Below are 20053 nucleotides of genomic sequence, written 5' to 3' on the forward strand. Positions count from 1 at the left end.
TGCTCTTGAGTTCATCAATATCTTCTCAAATGTGGCACCCAGAAATGGCTTCCGTATTTATCTCTTCATTCAATGTTTATCACATTTACTATTTTCAGAGCACTGGGCTAGATCCAGGTAAAGCTGCCAAGACAAAACACAATCCAACTCATTTGTCTTACAAATGAGGAAACTGAGGCATTGAGAGGTGATGTGATCCAAAGGTCAAATAAGTGGTAGGAAAGCTGAGACTAAACTCAAGTCTCCTAATTCTCAATCCAGGATGCTTTAATACTTTATTTTGATGTCCTCTTATTTAGTTATCACTTGAGCTGTTTCTAAGATTCATTCCTTAATTACTCATTATGTTTTGTTTCCCCTCAGAAAGCTGATCCTTCAGGCTCAAATTCTTTTGCTAGGCAATAGTATATAGATACTCTTTGTTGCACAGTAATATATAATAGCAATTAGCAAGTTGTCATTCCAGTTAGGGTTATTAGATCCTTCATATATTTGTAGTAGGATGGGGGCTAGTCACCTGAAAACTCTCTTCTGCCCCATTAGTTGAATTACTATGTGGTAAGCCTGCAGCCACATGAAGAAAGAATAAGAATGATAGCACACATAGCTCTCTATCCTGAAAGGCTTTTTTTTCAAGGATATACTATAGCCAACATGATTTCAGACAAACAACAAGTGCAGGATGGAACACAGATACTAAAGGGCCCTTCCTTCCTCGAGTGTTTCCAAGTACTGGCTATCTTCCATTACGCTTGTAAAGTCTCTGTATGCCAGTGCTCAGTTCACCAATGTTATCACCAATACCCGTCCATGTAAAGTTTGTGGGGCATTATAGCAATGCATTTTGTGATTTGCTTCCTCTCCTTTTGTAGAGTAAAACCCCTCATTTCTGATATGTAATCTGCACCCCTCCCTTCACAACCTATACCTTGTAGATTTGGAGATGAAATGATTGGCCAAGAAACAGATGGTCAAGCCCATGATTGGTCTTTCTGGACCTCTATCCCATGTAGTCCCAGGGCCCTGTGGATAGAAGGTCTTTGAGGAGTAGCATATACAATAAGGCTTCTCCAGCACCCCCACACACAACCTTGTCAATGACCATTATTTTCAGACAATCAGAGTTGAAAAGGGTCTCAGTGAACATCTAGTTCAGCCCATCAGCCTCTACTTTCTACCGTCTGTCATCCCTTCCCCCTCCAGTCCCAAAAGAAGCAGCCTCTTAAAAATTCATTAAAGAATGTTGTGTAGGTCCCATTTTGAACTGATGAATTGATTTTTCTTAAAGATGTATTAGGAAGACATCAAAACCATGAAACCTGGAAGGAACTGTACTCATTTGCTGAAATATGAACCAATGTAAATACAAATGGCACTCTTTTTTTTCCAAAAAACAAACCACGCCAAAAGTTTTTCCAAACAAAACAAAAGCAAAATTCTTAGTAATTAGTAAGCATGCTGGAATGAGCAGAGAGATTGGAAGCAGCTGTCATGGGTCCAGGTCTCAGGACTGTGACTAAGTTCATAGATGACATAGAGCTAGTTATTTCTCCTCTCTAGCACTTAGCTTCTTCATCTGTAAAAGTGGGAGTTGGGCTAGATTTCTAAGGGTCTTTCTAGTTCTAACATTCTGTGCAATCATAAAATATGGATTACAATGGCAAACAAATGAGAGTTCTGAGTAAATGAATTGTTTAGGTGACTTTTAACCCCTTTTATTTCAAACCAAACTCCTGAAAATCTTGCTAAAAAGTATATTTTCTCACCTCATTAAGTACAGCCCAGTAAACATAACTGAATTTTTATTCAATAACTAAGGATTTTGCTAGTTCTGAAGGTTCATCATTCAGTCACCACTGCATGGTACCTTTCGGTGGTAGGCTAGAATAGGGAGGCTTTTCACAAACTTCAGGGGTGTTACAGACATGAAAACAATATATTTATCAAGCAAACCAGGAGGTTAAAGGGTAATTCAATATATGACTATATGCTATGTAATTCGAGTATCTCTTATCTGTACTCAAAATCTCCTTTATGAGTATGTTTCTTGTAGTTAGGATTGATAGACTGATAGAGAAATACAGATCAATTAATCAGAACTCTCAGCTGAGCTGTAACTTGTCTTCCAATATCCTTACCTACTCACTGGATTGTAACATTATTCTTTAAAACCTCTCTCACTGCTGGAAGGCAGCCTTGTTCCAATTGTTTTGTTCTTCCATTTTCCAAAACTATAATTCATTTAGTTAAATTCAACAAGCATTTATTAGCTGCTACAGATAGCAAAGCACTATTTTGGGAGTTGAGGACAAGTCAGAGTTTAGCTAAGACACTCTCACTGTCCTCATGGAGATCATAGTCTGATGGTCTGTGTCATCTTCTTGACCAGAATAAAAGTGAATGATCATCTGGGGACAATGTCACTATGCAAAGGAATTCAATTCAATTTAACAAACATTTATATATTGCTTACTATGTACAGGGCAATGGGCTAGGTGTAAACATGAGATATGATGGAGAACGATGTGGGACATCTTCTCAAAAGCTAAGGAGTTATAAAGCAGCTGGTGGCACAGTGGATAGAGCCCTGGACCTGGAATTAGGAAGACCTTGTTCAAATCTGGCCTGAGACACTAGCTATGTCACCCTGGGCAAGTCACTTAACCTTTATTTACCTCAGTTTCTTCAACTGTACAATGGAGATACTAATCACACCTCCCTCCCTCAGGGCTACTCAGGGCTGTGGTGAGGAAAAACCACTTAGCACAGTGCCTGGCACATAAGGGGTACTTAGTAAACGCTACCCCCTTTCTTCCCCCCCCCCTTCCCTTCTATAATCGGCAGGCAGTGAAGAGTCAGAGGGTTCTGAGCAGCAGAGTGATGTGATCAGGGCTGCACATTAGAAAGATTCCTCTGGCAGTTGGACATAGCAAGACTGAAGCAGGGAGACCCTGGGGTATGAAGGCAATCGGGACTGAGAGTAAATCAGAATGGTCACCACTGAGACTCATGGGAGAATTGTGAGGGCAACAGAACGAAACTCAAAACTTCTCCTTGGCCCTGGAAAAGCTGTATTTACTAGGTCTGTTGTCATTCATCATTTTGCTTCTCCTAAGTCCAAAAGACTTCTTGTTTCACTTTGGCCGTGGTACAGTGCAAAGGGCCCTGTCTCTGGAATCACAGGACCCAGATTCAAATCCTCCCTCTGATAATGACTATCTGGGTGACCTTGGACAAGATGGAGTTGTACTAAATGGTCTCTGTAAACCCTTCCAGCCCAATATTCATGCACCTATGACCATTATAGCTCACAGGCTCAGGCCCTAAATATAAAGTCTAGTGGAACTCAGCAAAGAAGAGATTATCAGTCTATGGGGTTGTTGTTTTGTTTTTTTTTTTAACCCCAGCTGCAGCCCTCTCCCAGACACACAAAGATTAATTAGTGATTAGTAGCAGCATTCTTGAATACAAATGGGAGGCAGTGTTAAAGGATCATCAGAAGTAGAGGAAGTGAATGAGCTCTTTGTAGGAATGAGTACAGGCATACAGGAGTTCAAATCCAGCCTAGATACTTACTAGCTGGGTGACTCTGGGCAAATCACTTAACCCTGTTTGCCTCAGTTTCCTCATCTGTAAAATGAGCTGGAGAAGGAAATGGCAAACCCCTCCAGTATCTTTGCCAAGAAAACCCTGAATGGGGTCATGAAGAATCAGACACAACATCCACCATACCTGAAATTCTCTCCTTCTTCATCTCCCCCTCCTAGCTTCCCAGGTTTCCTTCAAGTCTCAGAACCCTTGTATTGGCTATCAGGTCAATCCACGTGGCTCCAAGAAACTGTAGCATGGGCAGTGGCCACGCCCAGGTAAAATCGTCTCAGCAGAAGGGCTACACCAAGTTGAGGGTAATCAATAGGCCTTGGTTAGTGAGTTAGGGGAAAGTCTACTGCAAGTATGTGAAGACTTGCCTGACGGAATAGGCAGATATGAACATTTTGTTTTGAAGGGTCATGAAGGTGGCTGAAACAGGTGCTATGGAGCACTTAGAGCTTAGTCAGACATCAGAAATGCCCAAGGTCAACCACTGTATCCCAGGTCATCACCATGGGTCTTGACTTTTGTCTTGCCACTAGAAGAAAGAGTGAAGCTGACAACTTTGTGTAACTCTGCCTCACCTCAATCCAATTCACATGCAAGTCAAGACATCACCCCAAGATGTCATTGGTCCTCTTTGAAAGCAAAAGATGAACAACGACAGGCATACCTTGGAGATGTTGCAGGTTGGGTTCCAGACCAGTACAATAAAGCAAATATCACAATAAAGCAAGTCACACAAATTTTTGTTTCCCAGTACATATAAAAGTTATATTTACACTATACTGTAATCTATTAAGTGTGCAATAGTATTATGTCTAAAAAAAAGTACATACCTTAATTTTTTTAAAAAAATTATTGTTAAAAAATGCTTACCATCATCTGAGCCTTCAGCAAGTCAGGGTGATGGTTGCTAAAGGTTGGGGTAGCAATAGCAATTTCTTAAAATAAGACAACAATGAAGTTTGCCTCATCCACTGACTCTTCCTTTCACCTGAACATTTAGAAGCCATTGTAAAGTAATTAATTGGCTTGATTTCAATATTGTTGTGTCTCTGGGAATGGGGAGGCCTGTGAGAGAGAAAGAGATGGGGAATGGCAGGTCAGGAGTCAGTGAAGTAGCCACAATACACACATTTATCGATTAAGTTCACTGTGTTACATGGATGCAGTTTGTGGTGCCCCAAAACAATTACAATAGTAAAGATCACTGATCGTAGATCACCATAACAGGTATAATAATAATGAAAAAGTTTGAAATATTGTTAGAATTACCGAAATGTGACACAGACACAATATGAGCACGTGCTGTTGGGAGAATGGCACCAATAGACTTGCTCAATGCAGGGTTGCCACAAACCTTCAATCTGGCTAAAAAAAAAAGTCAGTATCTGTGAAGCCCAATAAAGTGAAATGCAATAAAATAAAGTATGCCTGTATAGAGGGAAGAGAAAAAGGCTTAGGGACTTTGCGGGGCATCTACATTTTGAGGGTGGAAGGAGAAAGAACAAAGAGGTAGAAGAAGCCAGGCCTAATGTTTCCTCACCTGATGACTCCCTGGAGTCACATCACAATTTCTTGAAGGACAAACATCTGCATCCCTCCTCTGGAAGTTCACCTCCTTCCTGTTGAAGAATAGGCACATATCTATTCTTGAGCTCCAGTCTCCAACCACCTAACCTGGGTCTTGTGCCTCTTTACAACTTTCTTTGTTTTTGAAATCCTTCTGCCTTTTTAAAAAGAAGCTTCCTTCTATATAATAGCCTGGAAAGGAGACATAGCTTTTTCAAGGGCCCTTACCTTCTCTTCCAGGAGGCAAACTAGCCTACACTTTGAGCATAGATAATGATACCTGGCTATGGCAGAAAGTCAAACCTTGCAGGTCACTGGAAACTCCTTCCTGCCCTCCCTTCTTTCTGCAGGGGAGATCTTCAGACCTTTGTCATTGTTGGTGGTGTGTGGTGTTGATGTTGTAGAAGAGTAATCTCGTTTTTATAACAGTTGAGCAGTGAAGGTAAAGGGGACTGGATCATTACCATCATTTTGGAATTATGCAAATAAAGTAACCAAAATGTTCATATCTTTTGACCCAGAGATTCTGCTACTAGGCTTATACACCAAGGAGACCACTGATAAGAAGAAAGTCCCTATATTTAGAGCAGCAATTTTTGTAATAGCAAAGAACTGGAAATGTAGTAGATGCCACCAATTGGGGAATGACTAAACAAATTGTGGTATGTGAATGCAAAGGAATATTACTATGCTATAAGAAATGATGTGTGTGCTGAATACAGAGCAGCATGGTAAGAACTATATGAACTGATGCAGAGTGAAATAAGCAGAGCCAAGCAAACAATATACCCAACAACTACCACAGCGTCAATGGAAAGAACTGTGATAAAATATCAAAAGGTGGTGTTTAAAATTGTAAAAAAAAACAAGCATAGCTCAAAGGAAGAGAACTGAGAGGACACCCCCATCCCATCTCTCTGTGGAAGTGGAAGGTCCACAAGTGTTATATGTTGCACATATTTTCAGACTTTTTCTATGTTTTGATCAGTTATGCTGATTTTTCCTTCTGTTTGTCTTAAAAAATAGGCATTATGTGGAATAGACGTCTGGGCAGGGGAAGGTGAAAGGAGAGGGGGAAATAGTGATGATGAAAAAAAGAAAATATCAATTAAAACATTAAAAGTATTTTTAAAAAGAAAGTGAAGGAGCCAAATATATATAGAGCGCCTAACTATGAGGAAAACCTAGATATACGCGATATACTCTTTATATATCACTGAAAAGTGCTTTGTAAACCTTGAAATGCTATATGAATGTGAGTTATTTTAGTATTGTGCTGTGGTGCCAAAAAATAAATGATAATTTAAGGTGTCAGAAATTGTTAATAAGATTTTTCTCTGACTGATATATTAGAAAAACAGAGCCAGGAAACATTAAAGCTTCAGTAAGCTTTCAGATTGCTCCCACTGGTTTTAATTATCATGACAGCATGAAGCAGTTCAGAGCTCTGAACTTGGAGCCAGAAGACCTGGATTCAAGTTTCAGCTCTGCCTACATGCTAAATAAGCAGCTTTCTGAGCCTCTATTTCCTCATCTGTGAAATGGGGATAATATTTTCACTAACTACCTTAAGAGGGTGGTATGAAGCTCAAGTGAGATAATGTGTGCAAAGTGCTACATTAATGTAAGCTACCTTTATCATTATTGTTGCAGTCAATGTGGTCAAATACCTATGCTTCTTCTCATTCGTTGCAGTTGTGTGTAATACTGGAACCAATGCAAGAGCTGATGTCAAGGCATAAAACTTACAATCTCAGCCCCCGAGACTGTCTGAAGACATGCTTGTTTCAGAAATGGCAGCGCATGGTGGCACCACCAGGTAGCTTTTCTTTCTTCTTCCTGTTACATTTGCACATGTTTCAATTTTGGATAAACTGATGGGAAATGCATGGAGAGTAGTTTAAACTTCATTTACAAAAGTAATATTCCATGCTTTCTCGAAGAACTTTGAATAATAAAATTTTAGAGTTAGACAAGACCATGGTTGTTTTTATTTATTGTTCAGTGGTTACAGTAAGTGTACAATTCTTTATGGCCCCATTTGGGGTTTTCTTGGCAAAGATACTGGAGAAGTTGCCATTTCCTTCTCCAGCTCATTTTACAGATGAGGAAACTGAGGCAAACAGGGTTAAGTGACTCACCCAGGGTCACCCAGCTAATACGGACTTGAGACCAGATTTGAACTGAGGAAGATGAGTTTTCCTGATTCTAGGACTAGTACTCTATCCACTGCCCAATCTAGCTGCCCATAGACAATCTTAGAGATTAAAAAAAAATACAACCCCTTCATTTTATAGAAGAGGAAAAATGAGGAAACTGAGGCCCAGAAAACTTATGTGATTTCTCCAAAACTAACCCAACAAGCTAGTAACAAAACCAAGACTAGACCTCCTAAGCTAGTCTTTTTAGCATAGTCTCATATTTAGGAAGGAAGGAAGGAAGGAAGGAAGGAAGGAAGGAAGGAAGGAAGGAAGGAAGGAAGGAAGGAAGGACGGACTAATGGATTGAAAGTAAGTTATACTTGTCCTATTTGTTAAGATACATGTAGCAAAAGTCAGCTTAATCATGAAGAGAATGTAAAATGCATTCTTTTTCCAGCCTTTGCTAGGATGCAGGTTAGACAGTAGAATCTCCTGCTGGGGTTTGAAATTACAGCTTCACGTCATCATTAATTGTCTTCCTATTTCATACACTTTTACTTCCAGGCATGTGTTGAGCCTCATTGATCACAAAAGCAAAACATATCCATTCACCAAAAATTATTTTTATAAAAAGTAATCATTAACATGAGGCACACTGCTTTCTGATTCATGAAATGTGATGGTTTAAGGCCTGAAGGAAGGCATGGGGTCTTACATAAGATTAATATAGGTGGATGAACCAAGTACATATTTAGAAAATAGGAAAAATTCAGAAATTAACAAAGTCTCATATAAACCTGTTTTAATGTTTATCTTAGGGGAATCTTGGATTTTGGGGAAAAGGTTTCAACTTCATTAAATGCATTTGGATTTACTTTATTTTCACAGTCATCAATAGCATTTTATATATCCATTGGACCTTACAATTCTCAAAGCACATTCACAGAAATCAGCTTATTTGAGCCTCACAAAAATCTTGTGAAGTAGGCAGGGCAGAGACTATTAGTTCTGTTTTACAGATAAGGAAACTGAGGCTCACAGACATTAAAGTGATTTACATAAGATAATAAATAGCAGAGCCAGATCCAGGGTTCTTTCCTCCATACCAGGCTGCCTTTCAATCACAATATGCTGAATAAACATAAAAAAAACCATTGTTTTAGATGGAGACTTGACAGACCATAAAGAAGATGTGCTACAAGAATTTAGGGAATGTGTAATTTAAGCGGGGAGGAAGATGCTTAAATATTTTGTCAAATAGCACCCCTATAGATACATATAGTTATGGGTGCAGAAATGTAACAAGTGTCCAATTCTGATGAACAAGGAATGAGCTATAGTCCTCCCCTCAAGGATGGCCCTTGAGACCTATATTTTTGCCTCCATGACCAGGAATAAGTTTTTCAACTCCCCCTCCCTTGCCTCATTTGCTGTTATCTGAAATCTGGAAGCAACCATAACTATACCCATCTTCCCTCAGGAAATGATATTCCTCAAGCAAAAGTTTTAAATTAAGTTACAGAGGAATTTTTAAATATCTTTGAATACTTTGGAGAAAGATTGTGTAACTATCTGATCCTAATAAATAATATGCCTCCATTTACCCGACAGAATGAGGGCTGAGATCTTAGCAGAATTTTCAAATGCCTTTTCCATAGCTCTATCAAAGGATAGAGCTGGAAAGAACCTTTTTGTTATCTGTTGTTGTTTAGTCATTTTCCAGTTGTGTCTAACTCTTCATGCCCCCCTTTTGGGTTTGTTTGGTTTTTTTGGCAAAGATACTAAAGTGATTTGCCATTTCTTTCTCCAGCTCATTTTACAGATAAGGAAACTGAGGCAGAGTTAAGTGATTTTTCCAGGGTCACACAGCTAGTAAGTGTTTGAGGCCAGATTTGAATCCAAGTCTGCCTGGTTCCTCTTCTATCCATTGCATCACCTAGCTGCCACAAGAAAAAACCTTAGAGATTCTCTATTAGATTACTCTAATCCCCATCAGATTTAAGGCCCAAAGAAATAAAGTGATTTGATAGAAATCACATAGCTACTGTGCAACCTAGTCAGGTGCTCTGGCTACAAATACAGTTCCCCTACACTACACCATGATGCCTTTTGCTGCTTAAGCTTTCCCTTTATATTGATCTATACTAGGGGTAGGGAACCACAAATTCAAATACAAATCCAATGAACATTTTTTGAATTTCACATCTATATAATCTGAGAGGTTTGACCAGATGACCTCTCAGGTTCCATCTATCTAGCTCAATTATCCTAAAAGGGAAACCTGTCATTTTTGAGAGAACATTTAATGGCCAAGATCTGCCCATCTAGATAGATGGCTTCTTATTGGCAAAAATATTGCTTTCTGATCCCATATTCTTCTGGGCTGCACCTGGTACTCCAGGTCACCTGGATTGCTAGGGAGGTATTATTTTGATCCCTTGTTTGGAGGTTGAGCTGTTCTCATTCTTTAGTACACATTCATTGATTCAATATATATTTGTTAAGTAACCACGGTAAAAAAAAAAAAAGTATTGTGCTAGGTGCTGGTCAGGGGATACAAAGAAGGATAATGTGATAGGTTACTGCCTTACAAAGCATTATTTGGGGGGGCAGCTAGGTGGCGCAGTAGATAGAGCACCGGCCCTGAAGACAGGAGGACCTGAGTTCAAATCTGGCCTCAGACCAAACACTTGACACGGACTAGCTGTGTGACCTTGGGCAAGTCACTTAACCCCAATTGCCTCACTAAAAAATAAAGAAATTTTTTTTTAAAAAGCAACATTGGCCTCATGGGGAAAATGAAATGTGTAATAGTACAGTCACTGAGTCAGCTCCATAATTCCAAAAATAGGACTTTGCCTGTTTAGGATTGCAAATTCATTCTAAATGACACAAAGTTGAAATGGAATTAGAAAATAAACAAGACCCTTTCCTATAAAGAATAGATATTTTCTAGCAAGTGGTTGTAAGGTTTATTTCTGTATAGAAAATCCTATCACCCCAATGGCTTTCATTATAAAATCAACTATGTTCTCACCCAAAAATAAATAAATAAATCCTTCAATAAGCTAAAACCTTCTTCAGAGAAGGGATGATGATAATGATGATCATACTCATGATAATAACTAGCATATATGTAGCATTTTAAAATTCTCAAAGGGCTTTACATATATAATTTCATTTGAACTTCAAGACAATCCTGTGAGGTAAATTCTAATAGTATTGTTACCTCCATCTTAGAAATGAAGAAACTGAGGCCCACAGAGATTGGAAGACTTGCCTATGATTATACAACTAATAAATGATAATAAGTATCATTGGGCTTGTACTTTGTTGGATAATAGAGTAACAGGCCTCCTTGAATTGAATTTTCAGAAATCTGTAGTGCTATCATGACTCCAAAATCAACTCATTGATTCCCAAACCTATAAATTTATCTTATGCTTGGTGACCTCTGGACTTTGCCCTCAGGCCTGCCAGAAGTAGATCTCTCCTCCACTTCTTTTAGTTTGAGTCAGCTTTTTTTTTCTTTGTATCATATATCTTTTTGCTACTACAGTAAATTCTATGAGTTTTAAGAATAATTTAAAAAATCCTATAATTGGAGGAAGTGCTAAATTTTAGCTAAAAGTTAGTGAAAATAGTGATACAAGGGTTTTTCAATTTTTTTTGTTTTTCCATCCAATCTCACAGACTCTCTGAAATCTATACCAACACTCCATGTTAAGAATCCTTGGTTTAAGTATTCATAATATATAATAGAGTTAAGCTGCACTATTACACATTTCCAGTAGGCAACACTGTAGAACACATTGATGTATGCGTTCCAAAGTTTCTGAAAGTTTCTTAAGTTGAAGGTTTCAGATCTTCTGAATGTGTGGCCCACTCTTAAGTCCTCTAACTGAAATTCTATAAGATGTTTCTCCCTGATATATGGAATGCCAACTGCTGGATTCTATGACAAGCTATCTTAGCAGGGGTTGGGTTGGAATACTTCCCATGGACCTTGTGATGCTTTCTGTTCAGAACTGATTCTTCTCCCCTGTCCCATATTGTAGCAGAACCCACAAGGCAGCCAACCACCAAAAGGAGAAAACGGAAAAACTCCACAAGTAGCACTTCCAACAGTAGCGCTGGGAACAATGCCAACAGCACCAGCAGCAAGAAAAAAACGCCTGCTGCAAACCTGAGCTTGTCAAGTCAGGTACCTGTAAGTCTCACCTTCCTTTTAGGCCTGAAGTCTCTGTCTGTCCTACCTTCTTACAGAAGATAAAAGTTAAAGCCCATTTTAGAAGCAAATTAATTGGGAGAGGGAAGAAGGTCAGGGAGGGTCTTATTGAGGGGAAATCTGCTTTGGATATTCTTGCTGGTAAACTAGAAATGAGGCATGAATATTACAAATCTGAGTGGCAAGGAGATTTGAGTTAAAGAACTGTCTGATTCAAAAGCAGGTGAGCTTTCGCTTAGGGTTTAAATAGGATATCATTTACCAATAGCAGCATGTCGATAGGAGGTTTACAGACCTCTGACCACAAAAGGAAGGGGGCCCTGAGCCAGAGGAGCCACTAACTTTCAGCTATCTGGTGCCTTCTTGTAGCGGAGCTCATACATGAAAGGGGAGGGGAGGGGGAACTCTTTTTTTTTTGTTAAGATTCAGGTTATAAACTTGAAAGAAAAAAAAGGTAATATGGTAAAACTTCAAAGGAAAGAAAAAGGTAATATGGATGTTTGGGAATGGCATGTGCTGATTTTTGACTCCCCTCTCCCTGCTTTTAAGGGTGAGCTTTCAGACTCAAGCAGGAAAGCATGGTCACAACTATTCAGTTGTCTTGGCCTTCTGTTTCCTTTCTAGGACTTGGCAAAGAAAAAAGTCATTGGTTTGGAAAGGGGCTTCATGAATGTCAATGATTTCTTAAGCCAAAGAACTAGGTTAGCTAGAAGTAGTCTTATGTGGTCTGGAACTGCTTCATTCTTCTTAATATTTCTTGCTGTTTCTTCCAAAACTCTGCCCTTTGTTATAGTCCTCATATATCCTGACCAGTTTCTTTCCCTATTTTGAACATTTACTCCTTCCCAAACCTGATATTCTCTTCTGCCCCCTTATTATGTTCCTCTTTTCCCCAGCTCTTTATGGCCCTCATCTCTTTCCTTCTGTTTTTACATCCTCCCCACTTTACCAAATGTTTTACTCTGTCACCTAGGGTCTCTCTTGGTGCCTGGTGGATATTCTCTATCCATCAAGTCTTCTGATCTTGTCTTTCTCTGTGATTAAGCTCTGACTTGCTCCCTTCCTTGGATTTCAGTTATTTTCTCTTGTGTGTGTTACCTTCTCCATTGGTGTCCTGATCCTTTTCCATCTCCCTCCCAACTAGTGATGGACTGACCAGTACAGAAATTAAGAAAAAAAAATCAAAGATTTTCTACTTCCTCCCAAATTTTTCTCTTCTAGTTCTGCCTTTCCTTCTTCTCAGCTTCCTTTCCCTTTTGTTAGCTCTGTCCCTCCCATTCTCTAGCTTTCTCTGTACTTAGATGGGAAGCTTCTACTGTCCCTTTGGGCCTCTTGCCCTGTTCTGCAGGGAAAAGATGCTATTTCTACTCTGAGCCACCCAATGTAGCATTGGCCATAGAGTGAATTGCCTGACAAGTGAAGAAAGTGCTATTTTGCTTTCCTTGGTATTCCAGGGCAAAGACTTCCAAAAATTATGATTCCCAAGCAATGTCTTAGTGTCCTTACACTGGAGTAGTCTCTATACCCATGAGCCCTTAAGAATCTAAAAGGGATGACAAAGCACTTTCACTAGACCAAAATACACCTGCAGATTTGCCTTTCCAATGCCAGAGAGGTGGGCTCTTTATTTGACCGGAAAAATGGGTGTATAAAACGTGCATAAAACCTCAATTTTGGATATGACCCCGAATTAATGAGGCCCCAAATATTTTTTTAAGTTGAGATAAAATAAGCCTGTTAATATAATCACAAAATTTTTAAATGAAGCTTTAGGATTATTTTACCCCCCTTTCCCCATTGGACAGGTGACAAAATGGCGACACATGGAAGAGAAAAGACTTAGCCAAGGTCACAGAGCTAGTAAGGAGCAGAGCCAGGCCTAGACCTCCAGGTCTCTTCTCAAGCCAGTGCTCTTCCTACTCCACCACACTGTTTTCTTACAGTGTTAGGTGTTAGAGTGTATTCACTGATTTTCAAGTTAACATTAGCATAAGGCGCCATTTGGACCATAGCACAATCCCCCAAGCCCAGGAAATGTGGATTAATTTTAGATGAGCAGAAATTTCAGATGGCCACAGAAGTCTGCGAAGCAAAGTCTTTCTGTGCAGATTTCAGGTTTTGGACAACACAGATTGGACAGTTTATGTCAACTACATCTTATGACTGAACCTAGTGTATTGACAATGCGTCACCATCAAGCATGACCATTATAAAAAGGGCCATCACCAGCCACTCCCTTACAATGTTTTTTTTTCCTTGACCACAAAATAATGACCATACTTGTTTTTTCAAGATAGAGAGAAAAGAATATTCAAGAATGTGCTACTTGGAGCAGACCAGTGGTCTCACAGTAGCAGTGTGCGCTCCCAAGTGAAAGACTAGGGTTTAATACTTGGATTCTGCTTCTCACTCCATGAGCAGGAGCTAGGAGCACTCCAGAGCTGCAGCCTCAACCCTGGGAGGGATGGAGCCCTGTGTCATTCAACTGCAGTGACCCCTTCTGTCCAATTTAAGGAGAAGCATTGAGGGGCTCTTAGAGGAGTCACTTCCAGTCCTCCTCAGAGGTTGGTGGCCATTGCTCGGGGATTAGTGAGAAGAGATTAAATGGGAATTAATTTGGTGGTACCTTCAGGACTCCAGCGGAGGAGCAGAGGGCCACACTTTGGGGACATGAGGGGGTATGTGTTTCTACCCAGAGGGATTATTGCCTTTTACACTATATGGAAGAAAGTTGAAATGTCATGCCTATACCCTATTGGTAATAATGTGATTTTTTTAAAGAAAGTGTTAAGGTGATACACACCCTCAATGCGTTTAAACTTACATTGTAAAGACTGATAAGTAAAGATATTAATCCTAGGGTGTATTCTTTACACATAACCAGTACATATATAGAGTATTTAAGGGTACACATAGGACAGTGTAGGATGGTGGATGAAGAGCTGGTTTCAGAGTCAGGAAGACCTGAGTTTATATTCTCCCTCTGACCCATCCTGGCTGTGTGATCCTGGGCAAGTCATTTAACACTATTTGTCCCAGGTAACTGAGTTAAGACTAAGTTACAGGAAAACTGCTAACTTACATTGGTAGAGAGAGTTTTCTCATTGAAAGTTCTCTTTACCAATGATATCATGGGTCTGTTTTAGGGGGGGAAATACATTGAAGTCAAAATGAACCAAGTTTATATGTGTACATAAGATCTTTTCAATGTTTCAAGGATCCATGTTTTCACCAATGCAGAGTGTAATCTCTTCACTCCTTAGCAAATAGTCTTTGTGACTTAATATGGCTGGTAACCAAACTTCTGGGGATGAGCCTCTTCAAGCTTGACTAGTAGTTCTCAGAGGACAGAAATTGCAGTGGCCTGAGGCTCCTCTAGTTCAGTAAAACCTGCCTGAGTTTGTGCTTTACTGGTATAGTCATTGGAAGTTCAGGGTAATCTTTATGACATAGAGAGAAAAGGCATCAGAATTTAGTGGAAGTATGTATGCCCAAAAATGTAATAGCAATAAATAGAGAATAGAAATGAAATAGAGATAGATTAGATATAGATGTATAAGTGATAGATGTATGTATACAGATACAGATGATACAGGTTTAGATATAGATGATATAGAGATAGAATAGTTGTATATGTAAAAATCTACAGATGCTTCTTGTAGATCTGCACAAGACACATACATCATATATGCATACTCTCACAGATATCTTCTATAGATGTGCACATGTGACACGCAAATACACATGAATACACAACTACTTACGAGACAGAATTTTATGTAAGAAGTAAAAAAAAATTGGTGTCTGGGCATTTGAGGATTATTAACACTTTCACAGCATTCATTAGTTTTCATATTGGGGCATCTTATGTAATAGCCATCAAGGCCTGCTTATTCCATGTGTGTTCTCTTAGCATGCTTTCCCAGTTTGAAGTGATTCAAACATCTCTGTATCACCTTTCTTGAACAACCATTACTTTGGAATAGAATGTAGTCTATGTTTGAGAATTTCCTCCCTCCCCCTAATATGCTTGCTTTATCCTAATTTCATCCCTGATTTCCTGATCATCCTTACCTCTTCAGCCCCCAACCCTCGGGATCTCTCCCATCAACTTATTAGTTCAGGTACAATGGTGGATGGTTATAAAATCTATTGATAATCCAATTAATAAAATCATTAGTAGTAATAGTAATAATAGTGAAAATTTATATAGTACCTTAATGTTCACATTCAAACCTTATACATACAAGAGCTTCAAAGGGATCTGAGTATGTCACAACACAAGAGTTAAGTTATCTATCATCATCCTCTGGCAAAACCATCCATATTTTGCATACTTATCTTTGCTCCTAGTCATAATATCTTTTTTCTGAATTTCCTACACTTTGTTGGCTGTTTTCCATACTAAACACCCATGACCAAACATGGTATCATACAGCAGCACCCAAACTAAATGAAGAACTTTCATCTCTTACATCAGCGGCCTGATGTGGCCAAATGCAGCCTGACATTGCACTGCTTTACAATTGGTTTTTTTTTTCCTTGCTGCTGTCTTAGGTTGGGCAGACTCTTGTCTAATTTGCTGCCCAAGCAGCCCCCAAGGGTCTCTGTCAAAGCTGTCTCAGTTCTGGCTCGTATCTGCAAAATAAATATTTACTTTGAAGTGCATATGTCGACATTAGATCAAATTCTGAGCTATTCATGCCAGTATTACCATGCTTAGCAAGCATATATTCTATGTGTTTAGTAGGGGCCCTGGTGGAAGATAATTTTTTTGTATGTTGGCATGTTTTTAATCAATTTCCAAGAGCTGCATCCAGTTAGGGAGTACATTTTCAAAATCCATTCATACTTTTCCCAATTTCCCAAACATTCCAAGCTGAAGCTATTACATGGACCTATCAGCTTTTGCTAAGCAGTATAGTGAGGTAAATATGCATAAGGAATTGCTTTTTTAAAAAAATATGGAAACTGGTGGAATTGCTTACAGAATTCAGTAAAAAAAAAGTCATTATGAAAAGGGAGGAAGCATCTATTGCAAGATTTGAATTTTGTTTTTAAAAATTTTTTAAAAACTAAGATATTAATCACATATGTTCTAGTTCAAGATTGGAAGAGAGAAGCTTTGAAAATGACTGTTTAATGCTATTTCAAAGAATGTATTCAATCATGGAATCAGAGGAGAGATAAGGATTCCAAAAGGTCATGTAGTTCATCTCCCTGCTTTAGGCAAAATTCCATTTAAAGTATCCCAAAAAAGAAAAGAACTTGTTCTCCTTTTAAGAAGCTTCTAAGAAGAGTCGTCTGCCTCAGTCAGAAATCCAGATCTAATATTTCACAATACTTAATATTAGGGAATTCTTACAGCTACAGCTCGTAGGCTTGGCCTGAACGTGTTGGATATAGAGAGTAGCTGGTTGCCATCAGCAGCAGCCTGGATGACTGAAGTCATTCTACTTTTAAGGTTTCTATTGCCCAAACCTCGTCTCCTAACAGATCTGCAAGAAAGGATGCAGATGTCCCACACATGTCCTTTCTCATGCATACAGTATGACGCACAGGCATCCGATGTATTTCCTCTTGAAAAAGGGGAGGGAGGGGCTTTGGTCTAGCTGTGTTCTCACCCATCTTGCTGTATCTTCTGCCGTACTGCCAAGATGCACTGTACAGGAGGTGGTTCTCTTATTTGCATGGAAGGACAATTTGTACTTAAAGGAGTGATTAGATGGATTCTTTCCCTTTTACATGCTCCAGTTTTTGATGACTACTAGCTTCATCAATGTAATTATAATTAGCACTCTTCATCTTCCTTTTATGGTACCAGCTGGACAGATTGGTCCTCTTACTGCACAGATTGGTGGCAGGGTTGCCTATGTGGGGATAGGTGACAGGCATCATGAAATAACAGATGGTAAATTCAGGGCTTGTTGGCAATCAGCAGGTTTTTGCTAATGACTTAATTAGCTATGCAAATTGTCAAATCAGTGTGAACATTGTTTTTATCGAAAACTTTACCTAAATTAATTACCATAATTAAGTAGCAGAATGTCAAGTATATTGGTTGCATCAAAGGGCCTGGATGGCTAGGGAGAAGAGAGGCTGTCTTCAATGAAAATGCATGGCATCCCTGGAATAGAGGAAGAACTGTTCCATACAAATCTTGTGAATATTATAGATTTGCAACTTATTTATGTCTTCATACACTATTAGTTTACAAAGCATTCCTCAGCTCCCAAATAAAAGTATTGGATGCTATAGATATTTAAAATACCCACCAGAGGATTAAATAGGTTTTGGAAAATTCTCCAAGGAGAGCAAATTTAAAAGGATTTTTTTTTATTGGTTGATTAAAAAATCCTTTTTAAAAAAAATTTACAGACTACTCACAGTGCCTGTTTTTGGGTGTCAGATTCCAATGAAGGTATAAGCAATTGTGGATGCTTGACAACAGGAGACAGTGTTTATTTCACATAAAAATCCGATGTTGTATTATGGGCCCACTAGGCATATCTGACTCCGTTGCACATTTCACTAAGTTTGTTGCTAGACTCAATTCCCTCCCCTTGCTTGTTTTAAGCTGTCTCTCTCTCTCAAGGTTCCCCTGTAATAATGTTGGATGCTGTTCACAGGATGTGATGGTGGTAGGAGAGCCGACTCTGATGGGAGGAGAATTTGGGGATGAAGACGAAAGGCTTATCACCAGATTAGAAAACACACAGTACGATGCAGCAAATGGCATGGATGATGAAGAAGACTTCAACAATTCACCAGCCTTGGGAAACAACAGCCCATGGAGCAGTAAGCCACCTGCGAACCAAGAGACCAAATCTGAAAACCCTACACCACAGGCTTCCCAATAAGCTAACCTGCCTCTAACCCACTGTTATGTATGATGGTGGCTTGTAATTACTCTATCAGAGCATTTACATAGGAGACCGGGGTGGGATAGGGTGGGACAACTTTCCACACAGATATCTATTTCTAAACTGCAGCTCTCTGGTTTTTTTTTTAAATGAGAAGATTGATTCTGAACATGCTTCCATTGTACATTTCTTGGAGGCCTTCACATATCCCACAGATACTGGCACTGACCTCAATTCAAATAATTCAAAGTGATCTAGCACCTCATGGCAAATTTTTAACAATGTTTTTTGTTGAATTTCTTTTTCTCATATCAGATGAAGGCCATATTGTTAAGTCCTCAGTGCTCAGGATCTCATTAATTATGCTCAACCTAATGGTGGATGACTTTTTAATATTGTAAAATATTTTCTGCTTTTTGACTTGCACCTGAAAGTTTCTTGTTTCAGAAAGAAAGGGGGAAAAAAATCAGCTTTTGGGAAGTAATTGAAATGTAACTTTTGTTCTTTTGTTACATCTTCGCTCATTGGTTAACCCTTGAAAGGATCCAGCAGTTTTAATTTCTATCATCACTCATGCCAATCATTAGTCCTTCAGTCATTTATACAAGTACTGAAACAAGAAATGTCTTTTTTTTTCATCAAAGACATGAGAAATATTTTTATGTGGAGAAAGACACCCAGTCCTATGAGAGTTTATGCTTTGTAAAATTGCTGTTGATCCAAATATTTTCAAGCCATGTAATCCATTGATTTTTGTGGGCCATTTAATAAAATTGGAAATTTTTGTGTTTTATTGTATCTGAGTTGGCTTTATTTCCTTTCATGGTATATTTCTTGTGTAATATTTTTGTAAAGCCCTCAAACGTTTTTTTTTTGGTCTTTTTCTTTTTGGGATCCCAGTGTATTTATGTGAAACTTTATAAGAGAACTAATTTTTTCATTTACATATTAATATGTTCAGCTACACATGTAAAGACACAGTGATTCAGTGTGTTATAATACAATGGTATTTTATGTATGCTTTGCCAATAAGTGTGCCAATAATAAACTGTGTTAACAACAAAAAGCAACGTGCTTTGACCTTTTGTGATGTCTGCAATAAAACAAGTTAGAATCAGAACAGAACTATAGAATGTTAAAGTAGAAGTGACGTATGGGATTTATCATCTATAGGATCATTTAGGCCTATAAGGAATCTTCACAACCCTCTAGTCCAATACTTTCATTTTATAGTTGAGGAAAATGGGCCTCTGGGGATTAAATGACTTGCCAAAGCTCACAAGTAGCAAGAAGCAAAACCAAGTCTAACTCCAAATCCAGTGTTCTTTCCACTATACTATGCAACCTCCTGTATGTGAGTCCATTTAACAGATGAGGAAACTGAGGCATAGTGGGTGAAGTGGACTGCTCAAAATTGCATTGCAGACTAAGGGTAGAATCAGAACTGGAATGAGGGTCTTCTGACTACCAGTCCAGTGTTCTTTCCTTCATACCAAGCTGAGCTTAAGTTAATTATAGAACCCAAATAGTGGCACATATTTGAGTCTTTTTGCCAAACTTCACTTCTATCGTAAGTAACACACATATTCTTGTTCTATGAGGTTTGAAATGTAACAGATTTCATACATGGAACTTTTTTTTGCTAATCATGCTTC

The 20053-nt window shown here is 38.8% G+C and overlaps 1 protein-coding gene across 11 annotated transcripts in view; it reads left to right on the top strand.

Moving 5' to 3' along the window:
* Positions 1-19464, top strand: part of LDB2 (LIM domain binding 2) — a 406998-nt gene extending 387534 nt beyond the window's left edge. For 2 of the 11 annotated variants that reach the window (XM_078148929.1, XM_020992776.2), the window contains 4 exons: positions 6862-6985; positions 11366-11517; positions 13957-14099; positions 18165-18252. In XM_078148929.1, the coding sequence (XP_078005055.1) occupies positions 6862-6985; positions 11366-11517; positions 13957-14061 (381 nt within the window). In that variant the 3' untranslated portion in view covers positions 14062-14099; positions 18165-18252. Of the gene's footprint in view, positions 1-6861; positions 6986-11365; positions 11518-13956; positions 14100-18164 lie in introns of all 11 variants that reach the window. The other 9 variants (XM_078148930.1, XM_020992795.2, XM_078148928.1 and 6 more) reach the window with 6 other exon arrangements.
* Positions 19465-20053: the final 589 nt, after the last annotated feature.

Source organism: Phascolarctos cinereus, unplaced genomic scaffold, assembly GCF_003287225.1.
Source record: "Phascolarctos cinereus isolate Bilbo 61053 unplaced genomic scaffold, phaCin_HiC Scaffold_9;HRSCAF=440, whole genome shotgun sequence".
Taxonomy (NCBI): Eukaryota; Metazoa; Chordata; class Mammalia; order Diprotodontia; family Phascolarctidae; genus Phascolarctos; species Phascolarctos cinereus.